The sequence below is a fragment of the Corvus kubaryi genome, unplaced genomic scaffold (genome assembly GCF_017639235.1).
Source record: "Corvus kubaryi isolate FWS band 111438036 unplaced genomic scaffold, C.kubaryi_AGA036_p1.0 132, whole genome shotgun sequence".
NCBI lineage: Eukaryota > Metazoa > Chordata > Aves > Passeriformes > Corvidae > Corvus > Corvus kubaryi.
The window spans coordinates 7,244,299-7,261,498 of NW_024580666.1; the positions used below are offsets into that span (position 1 = coordinate 7,244,299).

At 40.6% G+C, this 17,200-nt stretch overlaps 1 protein-coding gene across 11 annotated transcripts in view; it reads right to left on the reverse strand.

Annotated features, from left to right (window-relative positions):
• Positions 1-17,200, reverse strand: part of PPP4R1 (protein phosphatase 4 regulatory subunit 1) — a 65,469-nt gene that overhangs the window by 29,565 nt on the left and 18,704 nt on the right. For 10 of the 11 annotated variants that reach the window (XM_042031377.1, XM_042031415.1, XM_042031393.1 and 7 more), the window contains one exon: positions 12,661-12,767. In XM_042031377.1, coding sequence (XP_041887311.1) covers positions 12,661-12,767 — 107 coding nt within the window. Of the gene's footprint in view, positions 1-12,660; positions 12,768-14,259; positions 14,303-17,200 lie in introns of all 11 variants that reach the window. The other variant, XM_042031450.1, reaches the window with a different exon arrangement.

Consider the following 17,200-nt stretch of genomic DNA (forward strand, 5'->3'; position numbering starts at 1 on the left):
ACTCTCAAATTACACTAAATTGATTTACAATACTTTAAATAATAAGATGTATATGTCACAGGATAGATACATATGCCTTACTAAATTTTCACCTAAATGTTGTTCAGGTAAAACTTAATGGTATGACCTGAACCATCTTCCCTGGAATACTTGTAATTAACATGATTCATTAAAAATACGACCTTTTGTTAAACAGAAGCATGCAACATGCATTTGTATTTAACAGGGCAAACGTGTGCAGCACTTGGATTTCTTGAACACTGGCTACAAGAGTAAACTCAGGTCTGAATAAAACATAACAAAGACAAAGCAAGTCCCCTGCTGTGTCCAGTCTTTTCTTCACTGAGGACAATGAGAACAGAAAAAATAACTGAACACAAAATAATTAAATGCCCATGGGCTCCAATCTTTCACTATAGACTTAAATTGCTTTTCCTATAGAAAAACAAACCAAAATCAGAGTTGGAGGGGACCTTATAGATCATCTAGTTCCAACCCCTGGGGGGTACGGCTTCCACTAGACCAGGTTGCTCAAAGCCCCATCCAACCTGGCTTTGAACACTCCCAGGGATCCTCTGTGAAGTTTATGAATTGCTGACCAAGTTGCAAAATACAAAATGAAGTCTCAGATCAATCAGTATTGTATAGGTTCATTGTTCATGATAATGAAGTAAAAAATATCTTCCAGTCTGCTCTGTATCTCTTCCCAAATGTTATCAAGAACACACAGGAGAAAAACCTTTTTATTTAAACTTCAAATGTTCTGAAACATGTGGAGGTTGAACCCCATAAGCAACACAGGCATCCTGAAGTTCGTACTGAAGAAGTCAGATCCTGAAGAACACTACACAAACTACATGCAAGCAGATCTGAGTTAACAAAAATTCACACCTTAACAAAATGCTGAACTCTAGTCTAGCGATCAAACACTACATTTGTAGCACTAAACCTAACAGCTGACCAGAATACACACCTGTAACTAGGACAAACTCATAGTTAATGAGATTATTAATTCTGAACTCCATATCATATTAGTGCAAACAAAGAAAATGCTCCTACTGCAGTAACTCATCTTTTGCTTCCTTATAAAAATTTGCCAGCGCAGATCTTAGAACACAAGGAAGATAAGGTGCAGCTGTTCATTAGGATGAGGTTTTCTCAGGGTGGCATGGGGGGGGTCAACCTAAGTAAATCCGGTCCTTTCAAGAGCCAAGTTGGCAAAAATATCTATTTTCTTCCTACATTTAATTCAGTTCTGGTCCTCTTATCTGACAAGGCCTGGCTTCTTCAATTCTGGAAGAGGGACTGGAAATGTGCCTGAAAAAGAAGTCCTTTTACATGCCAACTTTCACATGTCAGCATGTTTTTTTCCACCTCTGTGACAACCTGCCAAAGGCGGCTGAGCTAAAGAGGCCTTGCAAACACCCTCCATCTGCAACCGCCCAGTATCCACTGAAAGCAGAGCAACTACAGATGGAAGTCCTTCCTTGCTGAGTACATTCTGACATAGAGAAAGACATTATCTTTGCAAACAGGCTGTACACAGCCCCTCTCCCAAGAGCAACTTGTTTGAAAAGGCTGCAGGTGGCAAACAAAGCAGAATGAGGAACCATCAGGCTGGGCAAGGAGAGGTGAAAACTCGATATACAAGCAATGGGAACCAGTGCCCAAAGCCAGGGCTGGAGAAGCTCATGCCCACCTTTCTCATAAGGCTGTTATTTCAAGACATGCCCAGGACATGATCTAGGGGTACAAGAGACTTATGTAACAACACTTATCCCTGGGATCTTGCTCTCCCCTCTTAGGACTCCTAAAAGTTTCCTGTGGCAGAAAGAAGATGACCTGGGTGGGGGAAGTGGGACAGAGGGTTAAGGGGATGGAGCGTAAGCAAAACCAGTCTGACTGAGGCTGCATGTTTGGCAGCAGTGCTTCTTAAATGGCTTCTAAATTTGCTTCAGGCAGTTCCCACCCTCCCAGACACAAAACCTACAGCTTCCATTTATGCCAATGCTACTGTTCATGCAGCCAAACAATAAACCGTATCAAAGAACTGATCTAGCTGATGCAGCTTTTGCCTCACCACAGCAGCATCATTAAACAGCAAGAACTGGCACTTAATATTGATCTCCCAGTGCAATCACACAATTCTCTCAAGTAGCAGAACTGTCTGATGATGGAAGCAAGCAAGTGATGGTAAAAGAAGGTGCTGGGACTGAGGGAAAGAAGCAAAATGCTGAGAAAGCCAATTTATTCCTTTGCCTAGTGTGAGGCTCCACAGAGTAACTGCACACTACTCATTTGATTACAGTCTGAACTCCATCTTGATGCTGAAGAAATACCTCTGCAATCAAAGCCAACAAGAACTCTGTGTTAAGCATATCAAGAGCTGTATACATACTTTGGACACTAGGCACTCAAAACAGGCAGACAGTTTTGATACCTCTTTGATATCTCTACAGTTTGCCCACCCACTGATAAAGCAATGGCAAGACTCCCTTTCCCCAAATTGATGAGGTTTGCTGTGAAACTGGATTAATAAATTTCTTTATGAAGCACTCCAGTAAGAGTGCAGTATGTAAAAATAATGAGATCCTTTTCCTTCAGAACAGGGTTCATCTATTATGCAGCACTTATGTCAGCCGCCTGACAATACTAAAGATCTGCAGATGTAAAGTGAGCCCCTTTCTTCCTGAGCTACTAAGTCAGCTCTGGCTTTATGAGGAACATGGGCACATGAGACGATGCAATTAAAGATTTGAAAAATTCATGCCCAGGAATGAATTAGAACTGTAAAGTCACCTTAGTTCTTACATTCCCTAACTTTTAAGTACACAGCTCTGGGATCTTTGTAAGGTCGATTCAAAGCAACAAACAAGGAGCGCTGTGTAGGGAACTGGCTGTGTAACACAACACTGTAATTCGCCATCAAAAGGCATTTGTGCTGTTCTGGGGAATTACTGCTGCTATGCAAGAACCTGAACCTTAAGCTTACCAATTTAGATAAGAGCTCAATTCTTCCAAAGGCTGAAGCATATGTTCCAGTGTGTGCTGAATAGAGCCTAATCTCGCAGTCTGATGAAGTTACAGTAGAGGTTTTTTTTGTATTATGTTTCTTTAAGACCAAAGCCACAACACCAAAAAAATCCACTGAAGTCAGAGAGCTTTCTCATTCCCTTCATCTATTCCTCAGCTTTGTCTTTAGCTTAAACAGCTGGCAGCTCCAAACAGGGATTCCAGGAGGCTTCAATACATGGCAGCATTTGCCATTTCAGTTTACACTTCCCTGTTGTTTATAACCAAATTTGCAGCTTGGTCATTCTGTTGGTTTTGGCTGGGACAACGTTAATTTTCTTCATGGTAGCTGGTACGGGGCCATGGTTTTGATTTTTGCAGGAAACGGTGTTGGTAACTCAGGGATGTTTTAGTTATTGCTGAGCAGCACTTAAACAGAGCCAGGGCCTCTTCTGCCTCTCACCCCACCCCACCAGCAATCAGCAGGAGAGGCACAAGAAGCTGGGAGGGGACACAGTCAGGACAGCTGATCCCAAATGACCACATGGACACCCCAGACCATGGTGTCACGCTTGTCATATAGGGCTGAGGGAAGAAGGAGGAACAGGGGGAAGTTTGGAATGGTGGTATTTATCATCCCAAGTCACTCTCAGGTATGATGGAGCCCTGTTCTCCTGGGGACGGCTGAACACCTGCCTGCCCACGGGTCATGTTGCAGTGAGGACCATAAGCATTACCCTGGGTTGTTATGTTCCGTGCTCATAAATTTAAGGCAGCTTAAACACTGTTTCCAGCACAAATCCAAAACATGGCTCAATATTAGTTACTATGAAGAAAATTACCTCAGCCAAAACCAGCAGAGTTATCAACACAGTGAAGAGTGCACAGCAGTTACATGTAGCTTCTTAAAGCACAGGCTCATCCAGCTGGGGAATACATCTGCACTCTGTATTTTTTGCACTGTACAATATAGTCAGGACCAGGCTTTCACACAGTATAAACAAAATCTGGGTGGAGAATTTTGTTTCACATCAAGTTTCTATTTTAGGCAGTCTGGAAAAATCTCTGTGTACAGCTAGGTTCTACATAACCTTTGCACGGAAAAGTATTTTTCTATTTGGCAGAGGAAGTATTTTTAAGTTTGAGAAGATCAGCATTATCTCCTGAAAGTACAAGTCTGTCTATTCCTTAAAGTAGCAATCTACTATAAAGAAACCCTGCAATTTGTTAAAACAAAAACTTTGAAAATAAATATTGATCTAAAAGACTATATTTCCTTACTCATTAGCATTTTATTTCATTCTGTCCTATCTTGTGTATTATCTAGATACAGAATTACACTGAATTGAGTTTTAGGAATCAAGCAAAATTAAGAGAATGACAGAAGACAGTGGAAACAGCTTCCATTTCTTCTGCCCATGAAATAATTTTGAAAAGAAGTTTCCAGAATAAAATGACAGGGTTCTACCTCTCTTCATTTCCAGATCACACAAAACTATCAATATGTTTGAATCAACATCTCCAGAACCTGGGCAGACTTTTTTCTGCATAAACAAACCCTCAGTTTTAGCTATTTCACAAATGACCATTCAAATCAACATCCTAAACTGACTCCAAAACCATAGAAGTAATTTAACTGTTTCTTCTTCATCGATGAAAAAACACATTTCCCCTAAAATCTGACACCATCTCTCATGTAAAGTGCCAGCACGCTCACCCAGCTACCACTAGCACATACACTCAGCTTAGATATATAAATGTGTAATGTTTATTTCATCCCTGCTGAGTCTTCAGTTCACTCTCTATTCTACTTCAGCTATGAAGAAGTAAAACACCACCGTTAGCTGCATACTAGAAATTAAAAGGGGATTATTGTAGAACTGCACAGTATAATACCAGCTAATTGCTGCAGAGCAGTTATTTGTAAATTGAGTCATTATTCCAGAACCACCCCACAACTAGATTTATTGCACAATGCTTTATTCTGCAGCAATGCACAGTATTTAGAAAAAAGTCTGCAACATTTTCATTATCCCAATATGACCATTCTGGAATACAAGCAGCAGTGAATTTCCCCTGTATTTGTGAGGGGTTGCAAGGTTTTCGTGTTCCTGTATGTGGGGAACAACCACTGATGATGTTAAAGTTGCTTTAACTGACAATTTTTATCTATGTTTTAAGTACATCTGAATATTAATAATATTGCCCTTTGTTCTTACTAAGAGTTGTGAGCAACAGGGAAAGGTGTAAGTGCACGGCTTTGCATTAACACTTCTACTCTATAAAAAAAAATATTTCATAAAATCATGGGGTATCTTGAGTTTGAAGTGACCCACAAGGATCACCAAAGTCCAACTCTTGGCCTGCACAGCACTATCCCCAAGAGTCACACCATGTGCCTGAGAGCACTGTCCAAACACTTCTTAAACTCTGTCAGGCTGGTGCTGTGACCACTTCCCTGGGGAGCCTGTTCCAGTGCCCAACCACCCTGTGGGTGAAGAAACTTTTCTTAATATCCAACCTAACCTTCCCCACTCTAACACAGCTTCATCTATCCTCTTCTTTCCCCAAATATAACTTTACATTTCCCTCATTTTCCTTCTACAAACACCCGTATTTTCCCTTTCGATTTCTACCATTTCCCATTTCATCTTTCCCTCTGACTTTCCTCCCTCTTTCGAAGTTTAAAGAAAAGCTAGACAAGTGGAAATACACTGTAATCAGAGCCCATCCCTTTTAGCTTAGGAGTCCAGCAGAAAGGCTGATGTGTCTGACTCATGGGCTGCTTCAGTAGTCAGGTTCTTTTCTCCTACTAACCAGAAATGGATTTCATTACTGACTGGCAGAGCAAGGAGTGAAACACAGACTAATGAGGGAGGGTAAAGTCAGCGTTAGTCACTCATCAGATGCATGGAGAGACAAAGGAGGTTTACATCAAGAACAGGAAAAAAATCTTAGCGCAGCACGAGGTGGGAAATGAGGTATGGAAAATCCTGAAACATGAAGATGTGGAAGGGAAGAAAGTACAGCTGGAGATACTGACAGCTGGGAAAGGCAAATATTGCCTTCCCATTACTATTACTTACATATGAAGATTTTTGTTACATGAAATGCTGCAGTATACCAACACCAGTAACTGAACCTACATTAATAAAACCACTTAAGCACACTATTAAGTGATTAGGGTTGTGAGGCCATCCACATTAAGCCTGATTATAGAGCTTCAAAACTTAATGACCGATTAGCCTAATAATTGTTTCCAAAATCAGATTGTTTTGGAAACTGCATTCACAACTGATTCTTTGCAGTAAAGAGACTACTTTTCATTCAGAAGAAAAACATTCTAGTTGGCTATATTCAGACAAATAGGCACCAGCCCTTCAGGATGCCATTTTGTTTTCCCCCCATCATTTCATTAGAAAGATATCTGTATGTATCTATTTCATAGTAAGCTAAATTACACATGTATTTTAGAAATGAAGATACAGACTCTCACTTTTAAAGAAACTTCAGAAAATAAGATTTAAAGCTTCTGGAGCCTCTTGCACACTAAGCAAAATGCCAATAATGCAGTAATTCAGGCTGGGGCTAACTTTCAAAGCCAGTTAATCGCACTTCAGCACACAATGATGAAATCTTGTATCATCTAAGCTACTCACAAGCTGGTACCAAATAAAAAATGTTTGAATTATACTAATTTACTTAAGTGAAAAAATCAGACATAAGGCCCTTGTTAAGCTCTCACAAGCCTGTGTCTAGTCTACATTTGAGAATGAAGAAGACCCCGCTGTTTTAACACAAAGATAAGCATTTTTAATCTAGCAAGGGTTTATGGGGGATAACTTAACATTTGCCAAGCTCTGGGCTTCTACACCAAACTGCTTCCCGGCTTGCATAGATTCAAAGACACCGTAAAAACATCTAAGTGGGAAGTCATACCCAACAGCCCTAAAGAAACAGAGAAATTACGAAGTGATTGAACAGCAGATTCAAAAGCAGTGCAAAGTATCTCAGTAGCTGCCACTACTCTAGGAAACTTGGTACCAAAGACAGTAGGGAAGTCTAGAGTTTAGGTCTCAAAAATCCCCAAATCCCACAGCAGAATCACAGATTTAACAGCAACACCCACCTACAGCAATGAAGACAAACTCTGAAGTCTTCCAAAGTCAGATCTGGAGAATAACTTTCTTTAGCAATGGGCCTTGTGGGCAGCAGGTTATTCCCCAAATGCCACTCATGGGTTCCCTCCATGGAACAGCTGTTCTGTGCTGCCATGTACATACAACAGCAGCACATGATACCAGGGCAGGGCAAATCCTGTGCTCTGCCAGCACTGGGAGCAGCTCATTTTCAGTACCACCTGAAGTGGGTATTTTTTCCCAGGAGAGACACACCAGTGATTTTAAGGCTGCAAATGTAAGCTGGAACTAATTCGTTACCCACATGTAAACTGGAATTAATTCATTAGGAGGAGTGCAAACTACCCTGTCAGGAGAAGATACACTTTATATCATTTTTATGTGCAGACACGATGCTAATCAAAACTCTCTTTCACAAAATACAATTCACTACAACTCTACTCGGAGTCCAAATGAGTTTCCACCAAAAGCTATTTCTTTCAGATTTTTTTTTTTGACAAAAAGTTTTTATAAAACCAGTTTTACAGCTAATATTTGCTTTTGCCATGATGCCTCAAAAAATTCAAGTCTTGGCTAGCCAGCTGGGATCTCAAGGTATGTATCAATCATAGCAAACCATACTCTCATGATTTTTTTTTGAGCCTTTCATCCTACAATCATATATTTGGACCCAGTATTTTTCTAGTAAAGATTAATTTTTATTCCACATTAATACAGTATTCAGTGCAACCAAGATTTAGGTTCTTAAGACATTTAGGTTCTCAAAGTTTTGTCACAGTAGATGAAGAATGAAAATGATTGGAAATTCTCCTGCTTTTAAACACAGAAATGGCTGTCTCAGCATATCCCCAGCTTATGGAAAGGTATTAAAAACAACCAAAACAAACCAGAAAAAAAGCTAAAAAAAACCCCAAACCAACAAACCACAAAAGCAAAGAATTTTAAAAGAACCCTGAGATTGATTCTTTTTCAAGCAAAAACCATGTTTGAAAAACATCAGCCCAACTGTAAGACTTAGGAAGTTGCAAGGTAACAGGACAGAGGACTCCCGTGATAACTTCAGTATAGCTGGTATTTCTAGTTCACTACTTTAGAAATCAGCATCAGTAGCCCAGAAAGAGAACAGATACTATAGCCTGGGTACATTCTTCAATTCCAACCTCATTATACCAACTACTGAAAAAAAAAAAAAAGGAAAAGTACCTCGCTTTCTATGACTTGATTTGACAAGAGAAGACAAAGAGCTCCAAATGTTAGAAGAACTGCCTAAGACTGACAAGTATCAACAATTAGAAGTGAAAAGACCTGCACTTAGTCGTAGTTTAGTTTGACTTCCAAGTTTGCTTTTATTTTTATTTATTTAAGCATTTAAACATGAAGGTTTGACTCCAGGACGGCTCTAACTACACAAATATCTTGCTCTAACCAGGCAAGTTAAAACACACAGACACTTTTACAATGTTTTCTTCTTCCAAATTCAGGGCCTTTTATGTTTTACAGAAAAATTGGAAAAAAATATCGTCAGTGGAAAGAAGCATCAGGCGAGACAAAAACTAATAGTAACAACCTTAAACATACACACACACAAAAACCAAAACCCCCACAAAAAAAAACAAAACGCCAAAACAAAAAAATAAACAAAACCCACTGTGCTGCAGTACGAATAATAGTCAAGCTCATATATTAAGAAGACACAAAGCAGATCTAGGTCCCTAATGAATTTTCACATGGTTTAAAACACAAGGATATCCTAATAACCTGTCTTACCGAAACCAGCCAAGTCCAATACTGCAACTGCTCGAGGCACAAGACTCACAGTTAAGTTTGCAGAAATTTTATTTGTGGGGCAGCTCCAGAATCCAGCACTACCAGTTTGGCAGATCTGAGACAACTTCTACAATGCAGGAAAAGCCTGAACTGCTGCTTTTACTGACGCTGAGAAAATATCAGCCCTGACTAAAAATGTACCCCACCCTTGTTAAAGACAACAAATTGATTTGAGCTGAACTCTTGGCTTCCACTGCATTTCTGCCTAAATAAACTTCAATTTGACACACTTAGTTGGTCACCAATGAAAAGCCTAAGGCTACAAGTTGCTGCAAGAGGCCATTTTCCCTTGGACACATCTGTCCTATTTTCTAAACTGAACTGGAGTTTCAGAAAGTTTCTGATGCTCAAAACTATTCACAGGGCCACACAAACAGGCAACTGTATATGCAGATTTCAGAAGCAGAGTTTTGCTAGCAAAGCACTCAAAAAACAGTAGCATGCCACTGTTCTCAATTAAAGACACATTTTATTGTAAGTGAATAGTGACTTTTTTTCCCTTTTATAGAATCCTTGGAGAGGTACTCAATACAATTATGTAATGCTTACAACAGGTTACTTTTTCTGGCTAAACAAGGACATTCCCTCAGAAAATTAAAAACATGCATTTTAAATTAAGACAGTAATGACAGAATAACAGAAATCAGAAGAATATATTTTTACCCTTGGAAAGCATTATTTTCTTCAGTTCCAGAAGAAGGGAGAGAAACTAAGAGATGTTAAAGAGAAGAAACATTTTCTTCTCATTCAAGATTTAATACAAATTTCTCTCCATAGCACTCCACGACCAATGACAAAACAATGACCACATCTTTTCTGATGTTTTGCTGCTAGACTTTCTTCCTTCTGGTGTGTCAAGTGTACCAGCTATGTTGAAATCAAGCCCTTAATTCTTTCTAGAGCATCTTTAATGCACAATTTTGTCACAGCTCTGTCCACACCATTTTTCTCTTCATCCACTCCCCCATCATAGTGCTTTTTAAGCACTCCTTTTCTTTCGCATTTGTTTTTCATTATTCTCTTGCTTTTGCCTTTTATTACAAACACCCAGCAGTCCCAATATATTGATTACCAACAGACATACTGGATCTACAGAGCCCTCCTACTCATAGCGAGGACGGTGCACAGCAAGCTCACTACACTGGACTTCAGGAGAGCAGACTTTGAACATATTCAGGGATCTGCTTAGTGGAATACCATGGGATAAAGCCGTGGAGGGAACAGGTGCCCAAGACAGTTAATATTCAAGGACCACCTCCTCCAAGTGCAGCAGTAATGCATCCCAACAAAGAAGTAGTCAAGCAAAACCACCAGGAGACCTGCATGGATGTACAAGGAGCTCCTGGACAAACATAAGCAAAAAAAAGAAGCCTACAGAGGGTGGAAGCAAGGACTGGTAGCCTAGGAGGAGTACAGAAGAATTGTCCAAACTGCTAAAGCCCTCAAAGAATTAAATCCATTCAGGGATGTCGAGGGCAACAAGAAAAGATTCTGTAGATACACCAGTGATAAAAGGATGACTAGGGAAAATATGAGCCCTCTCTAGAAAAAGTGGGAGACCTGGTTACCCTGATCATGGAGAAGGCTGAGGTACTCAATGTTATGTTTTTTGCCTCAGTATTCAGTGGCAAATTCTCCACCTGAGTCACACAAGGCCAAGGTGGGGATTGGGAGAATGAAGAACTGCTCACAGAAGAAGATCAGGTTCAAGATCATCTAAGACACCTGAAGGTGCACAAGTCCATGGGACCTGATGTGGTGCATCCACAGGTCCTAAGGGAACTGGTGGAAGAAGCGGCTAAGCCACTCACTATCCATCGTATTTGAGAATTGTGGCAGTGCAGTCAAGTTCCCACCAAATGGAAAAGGGAAAACAAACCCCTAATTTTTAAAAAGAGAAAAAAAGGAAAACACAGGGAACTGCAGGCCAGTCTCACCTTGGTGCCTTAGCAAGATCATGGTGCAGATCCTCCTGGAAACTGTGAGAAAGCACATGGAAAATAAGGAAGTGATGGGTAACCCAATACTAAGGTCAAACCATTCCTGGCAAATTTCCTGGCTTTCTACAATGGGGTTAAAGTGTTGGTAGATAAGGAAAGAGCAACTGAAATCATCTACCTGGACTTACACAAAACATTTGACACTCTGGTTATGTCCTTGTTTTTAAATGGGAGAGACATGGATTTGACAGATGGGCCACTCCGTCGATAAACAACTGTCTGAATGGTTGCACTCAAAGAGCTGTGGTTAACAGCTTGATATCCAGGGGAGACCAGTGACAACTGGAGCTCCTCAGGGAGCTCTAGTACTGGGACTAGCACTGTTTAACATCTTGGTCGGTGATGTGGACAGTGGGATGGAGAGCACCCCCAGCAAGTCTGCCACAACACCAAGCTCTGTGGTGCAGTTGGGAAGGGACGGCATCCACAGGGCCTACATGTGGACCCTGTGAGAAGTGGGCTCACGTGAACCTCATGAAGTTCAGCAAGGTCCCGCACTGGGGCCAGGACAACCCCTGCTACCAATACAGGGTTAGTGGAGAATGGACTGAGAGCAGCCCCAAGGAGAAAGACCTGGAGGTGTTGGTTGATGAGAAGCTCAACATGACCCAGCAATGTGCACTTGGAGCCCAGAAAGCCAACCATGTCCTAGGCTGCATCCAAAGCAGCGTGGCCAGCGGGACAAGGGAGGGAATTCTGCCCCTCTGCTCTGCTCTGGTGAGACCTCACCTGCAGTGCTGCACCGAGCTCTAGGGACCCCAAGATAAGAAGGATGTAGACCTGTCACAGCAAGTCCAGAGGAGGGCCATGAAACTGATCAGAGAGCTAGTGAACCTCTCCTATGAGAGAAGGCTCATAGAGCTGAGGCTGTTCAGCCTGGAGAAGAGAAGGCTCTGGGGAGACCTTACTGCAGCCTTCCAGTACCTAAAGAGGCCTGAAAGAGAGCTGAGAGGGACTTTTCACAGGGCCTGTAGTGACAGGATAAGGGCTAATGGCTTCAAACTGAAAGAACGTAGGTTTAAATTAGATACAAAGCAGAAATTCTTCACTATGAAAATGGTGAGGCACTGGAACAGGTTACCCAGAAGTTGAAGATGCCTCATCCCCAGAAGTGCTCAAGATCAGGCTGGATGGGGCTTTGAACAACCTGGTTTTGCAGAAGGTGTCCCTGTCCATGGCAGGTCCCTTCCAACCCAAACCATTCTCTGATTCTGTATTTGCACCTTTACCAATTCTTGCTGCTTCTCTTACCTTCACACCTGGTTGCTCAAAAAGGTCTAAAGGAACAACTTCAGCATTTAAATTCTATCAAAATTTATAGGAGTTTTGGACAGATGGTTTCCAAGTTTATTTTCAAGGCAAGAACCTAATCTTTATCTACAAATCTAAAATGATCATGTCTTGAGTAGCAAAAGTACATAACAAAAGTTACTAAAGAATGTACTGGTGGAAAGCTGCAGTCCCACATTTTGGAGGGATGTTAATTCTGTTGATTAAAATAGTAAAGAAGAAAGTCATCTCTGGGGGATGATTTAGAAAAATTAAATTTTACACTATTTTACTGTATTTGCAGAAGTCTAGTTTGAATACTGGAGAAAGAACACACTGGTCCTGTGCTAAACATAGGTTCAGCACCTCTGACTTTCCCATATTAACCCAGTAAAATGTTTAATGCTACCTACCTGAATCATCAGCTAATCTGCTGATTCTCTCCAACACAGCAATACAATCTCTCTCATCATCACTGACTTCCTTCAAAGTGTCCAGCAAACTTCGAGCCACCATTTGCCTAGTTTACAAGAAAGATTAAAAATCAGCATTATTTGTGTCCAGAAATACAGCTAAATCAAAAAGTTGTGCAATCATACAAGTTTCTTACACCAAATACAATTTTACATATATTCACTCTTAGGTCAGTAAATTTAGATAGCCCTGCTTTGGGAATTCTTACTTCTGATACCTGGCATAATCTTAAAGAATTGTTAGCTTTAAATGTAACATTGAAAGTATGCTTTCGTTTACAAGGATAAGAGAAACCAGCCACCAAGACCAGAAATAGTAATCACTTGCTAAGTGGGCAAACAGGAGCTGAATGTTAGGATGTCAGAATCAGCCTTCCATCCTCATCTCTGAATTCCCTAACTTGTTCCATACAAAGCAAAATAACACTACTATCATTGAAATGTTTTTAAATAGAGTTCCGAACTTACTTCACAAAAGCATGAACAGTCAAGCTGAAGATTTTCATACCAATGGAGACATTTAAAAGTCAAACTTCATTTGAATGCTATGGGTATATACTGTAAAAATAACATGTACTACCCAACCCATGTGTACCTGAGACATACATTAAGCAAAGTAGAAACATTAAGAAAATACGAAATAAGTCATAATCAATTCAGTTACTACTTCGAATACACAAGACAATTTTCTATGGAATAATTTGTGAGTGACAAGATTTGGGATTTTGTCCTCCGAGGTTCTGCTGCAGCCTATGTTACAAAGTCATATCCATCAGGTACCTAGACAGCCCTATGAACAATGCAGCTAGGAATGTCTGGCAATCAACCTTTCTCCTCAAAACCAGCCTGCAATGGTGTAACTCTTTTCACCCTTTTGGATAACATGGGTTGACCATCAGTTCAGAGAGCTAGCAGGATTATCCCTGGATAATGGAATGGGATTAGGCCAGTGTCCAAGATGCTGGTAGATCTGGTAATGCCCTGAAACAAAATGCTGAAGCACCAAGTGTCAAATGCCAGTTATTTCCAGAACTGAAGGACAGAAACACTCCTAGGATGTAGCCTAGGTAGAAGCACTGTTGACAAAGAGCAGTGCCGCAGACAAGAGCAGAGGCATACCTGAACTTTATCATGCTCACTACAAACAGTGAACGTGAGCAGTAGTCACCAACAGGTAAGAAAACAGATGGTTACATTCCTAGTGAGCTTAAGAACTCCACAATTCCATGCAATCAGAGAAAGGCAGTCTGTTTCCATGAATTCCCAAAGCTAAGCAGACATTTCTGTTTTCTCCAACTGAAAATCACTAATTTAAATATTTCACATTGGCCACCTGCAAAACTAAACTGTTTCGGAATACAGATGTATAAAATCTTCTAAAAAACAAACTGAAGAAACTGTTTGCCTTTAACAAATTTCCTCTCCCTTGCTCTTTTCAACTTGACAGAAGTACAACATCTCTCAGCAGAGATTTTGATATGCAGTTAAAGTTCAGCCATCAAAATCCTAACAGAGAAACAGACTGCGTGACACACTAACCTAGAAGCAGAGTTGACTTGGTCTTTTAAAGGGCTGGACACCTCTGAAAAGAGAAGAGGAACAGATAAAGCAATTTCATACACCAGCCTGGGGGGACATGCGTCTCCTACATATTAAATGTAGTCCTGGAAAGTGAGAGACAAATCAGCTAACCCACTGAGTCTCAGCAGGTAAGGAACCACAGTAAACAGCACTACAACCCATCTAATAAACAGCACAAAATGCCATCTGACTCCTGGGGACTATGGAATGGCCCTCTACTATGCTGGGAGTTTTGAGAAGTTCTCATCTTCTCACAGAGCTTTGTTAGTAGTATCCTGGATTATAGCAGCTGAATGCCACAGTGTCTTCACTAGTTCCTGCGGGCTGGACGTGTGGCTATGCAGGAGGCCATAAACCTGCTCAAGAGGAGAAGAAGAAAACAGAAATCCTAACCTGAAGTAGATCTGACCTATCTATTAAACCCATTCAACTTATTCCGTGCACTAAATGTAGAAGATGGTCCCCCACCTGCATCCAGCTGGTATTTCCCTCTTTGGATTCTAAAGGAATACACGGATCTACTCTCACAACAGGCAGATTCTGGTAAAAAGCAAAACAACAAAGGGCACCAGGGTAAGCTAAACTCACTTCAGCAAACTTAACTGGGTAGGCAGCCAGTAATCACAGAATAAACTCTTAACTCAATCCATTCATTCATCCATCCATCCATCCTGTGTTCTGGGAGATGACAGCCACTCATGCTCTCCAAACATTACAGGCCGTGATCTAGTTCTGCCATTATCCCAACAATCTCCCAAAATTCTTCTTGTCTCAAAAACAAAAATACAGGACACAGCTAAACCTTCTTTGTATTTGCCACAGGCTATGATCTGGCACACGGGCAACTACTGTAGAATGACTTGAGCCCTGTAAGCTCCCACTTGGTGCCCTGACTAGAAGTTTGATCTTCCTTCTTGCCAGCCAAGCTACAGAAAGCCTACAACAGAGGATGCAGTGAACTCCCAACGCAGAGCACCGTAACACAAAGCCAAGAGGTAGCTTGCCCTGCAACTTGCCAGGTGAGTACCAGGGGAGCATTTCTGAATTTTTAACATAGCTCTGAAGGATTATCTGTCTGATCTAGACACAGATAAAACAACAAAAATAGGTGGACATGCTTCATGCTGCAGAGGCAAGGAGGTATCTCCTGTGACAGGGAAAAGAGGTTAAGCAGGTTTCTTCTAGGGATAATGACAACGCGTTTGCATAAAATGCATTCTTACAGGGAATCAGACTCCTTCAAGCACCCATGTGACACACATTAGTCCACCACCATTAATGACGACAATATAGTGATTTGAACAGCAAATATTCTGTTGCTGTACATTATTTATAGTTAATGAAGGCACAATTTTGGACAAGGATTAATGGCTTCTTGCCACTGCTCTCCTGCCACTGGCTTGGGTTTGTGCAGTACCTGCCTCTAATGAGACACTCACTAGGCTACACTAAAAATTTCTACCTTTACACATCCTCAGTGCCAGAAGAATTGTCTTCATCACAACAACTAACAGAATTGCATCTTCTTGCCCATTCAGTCAGATCTTGTACACAGTTCCTCCAGGGCCAAAGAGACTTTTGCAAGCTGTTTTGGCAAGTGATGCTTCAAATCAGTAACCCCACAGCTGTGAACTCTGAAAATTATTTATTCATCATAGCTGAGTTTGGTCTATGACTGCCACCTAAACAGCAATGCATCTATTTATCCATTAAATAGTTTACACACCAAAGAAAGGGCAGAGATCAAAGGCTGCAATGTAGCATGCAGTCCAAGCACTTCCAGTACTATGTGCATAATTGGAGGATAATTAGCAAAATTCGAATTTTCATGATCTTGTCCAATGTTAGGGAAAACTGATTGTTAGGATATCTTGTAGGCACACAACTGCAATTAGCAGCAGGACAAAATGGGAATAGATTACAAACATCCTACCTTTATGGCCAGATGCAGGTGACAGGTATTTGGAAGACTGTACACACAGACACAATATATGTCTTATATATTGTCTTATGACAATATACTCTGAGAAGAACTACAAATATCTTTGCTTTGCTTACTTAAACTCCTTTGAACATCATTAGCCCTTTAATAAATTTCTACTTTAGAATTTAAATTACTTCATCTGCACAAGGAGTGAATTTAGCTAATAAGCATATGTTAAAAAACTGAAACAAAACCAGAGATACTTTTTTTTTTCTTCAACCATTTTTTCAGAACTTGTAAATCAAAATTTCACAGAATCACAGAATATGCTGAATTGGAAGGCACCCATAAGCACCACTGAGTCCAACTCTTAGCCCTGCACAAGACATCTCAAAGTGTCACACCACGTGCCTGAGAGCACCAGTGACATTCTGTGTTTAAATTAATACTGGCAATAGTAACTGAGCTTGGCAGTGTTTTCCCCAAACAAGCTCAGAGAACATTCAGAATAAACTCCCAATTTCAAAATCAACATCTCTGTACTCCTAAGAAGAAAGGCTAACCATGCAGAAGTACATTCAAGTATTGTTGAAGTAATTACGACTTTTCTCAGTGCTTTGGGAAGGTTCTGTCCTTCGTTAGTTCGGCTTAAATCATTTTAACCTACACTTAAAAGGTAAACTTTCTCAAGCTACATTGTTATTTGTAAGTGATTTATTTGGTATGCACAGACCTGCAAATTTACGTGCAAAAAAACCCCTGTTTTGAGGTTTTTCATTTTTGCTACATTTTATTCTTTGACATACAGTAGGATCAGAAGCACTGAGACAAAAACAGCATAAAGTTAGAGATCAGGAGAAATAACCTAATTTATACTAAAATGATGAGAAATGTCCCTGTCAGAACAAAGCCAGCATAGTTTCACCTGCATGTCTTCAGCATGAGTTTAGCATTTCCTTACTGCCAGTACTCACA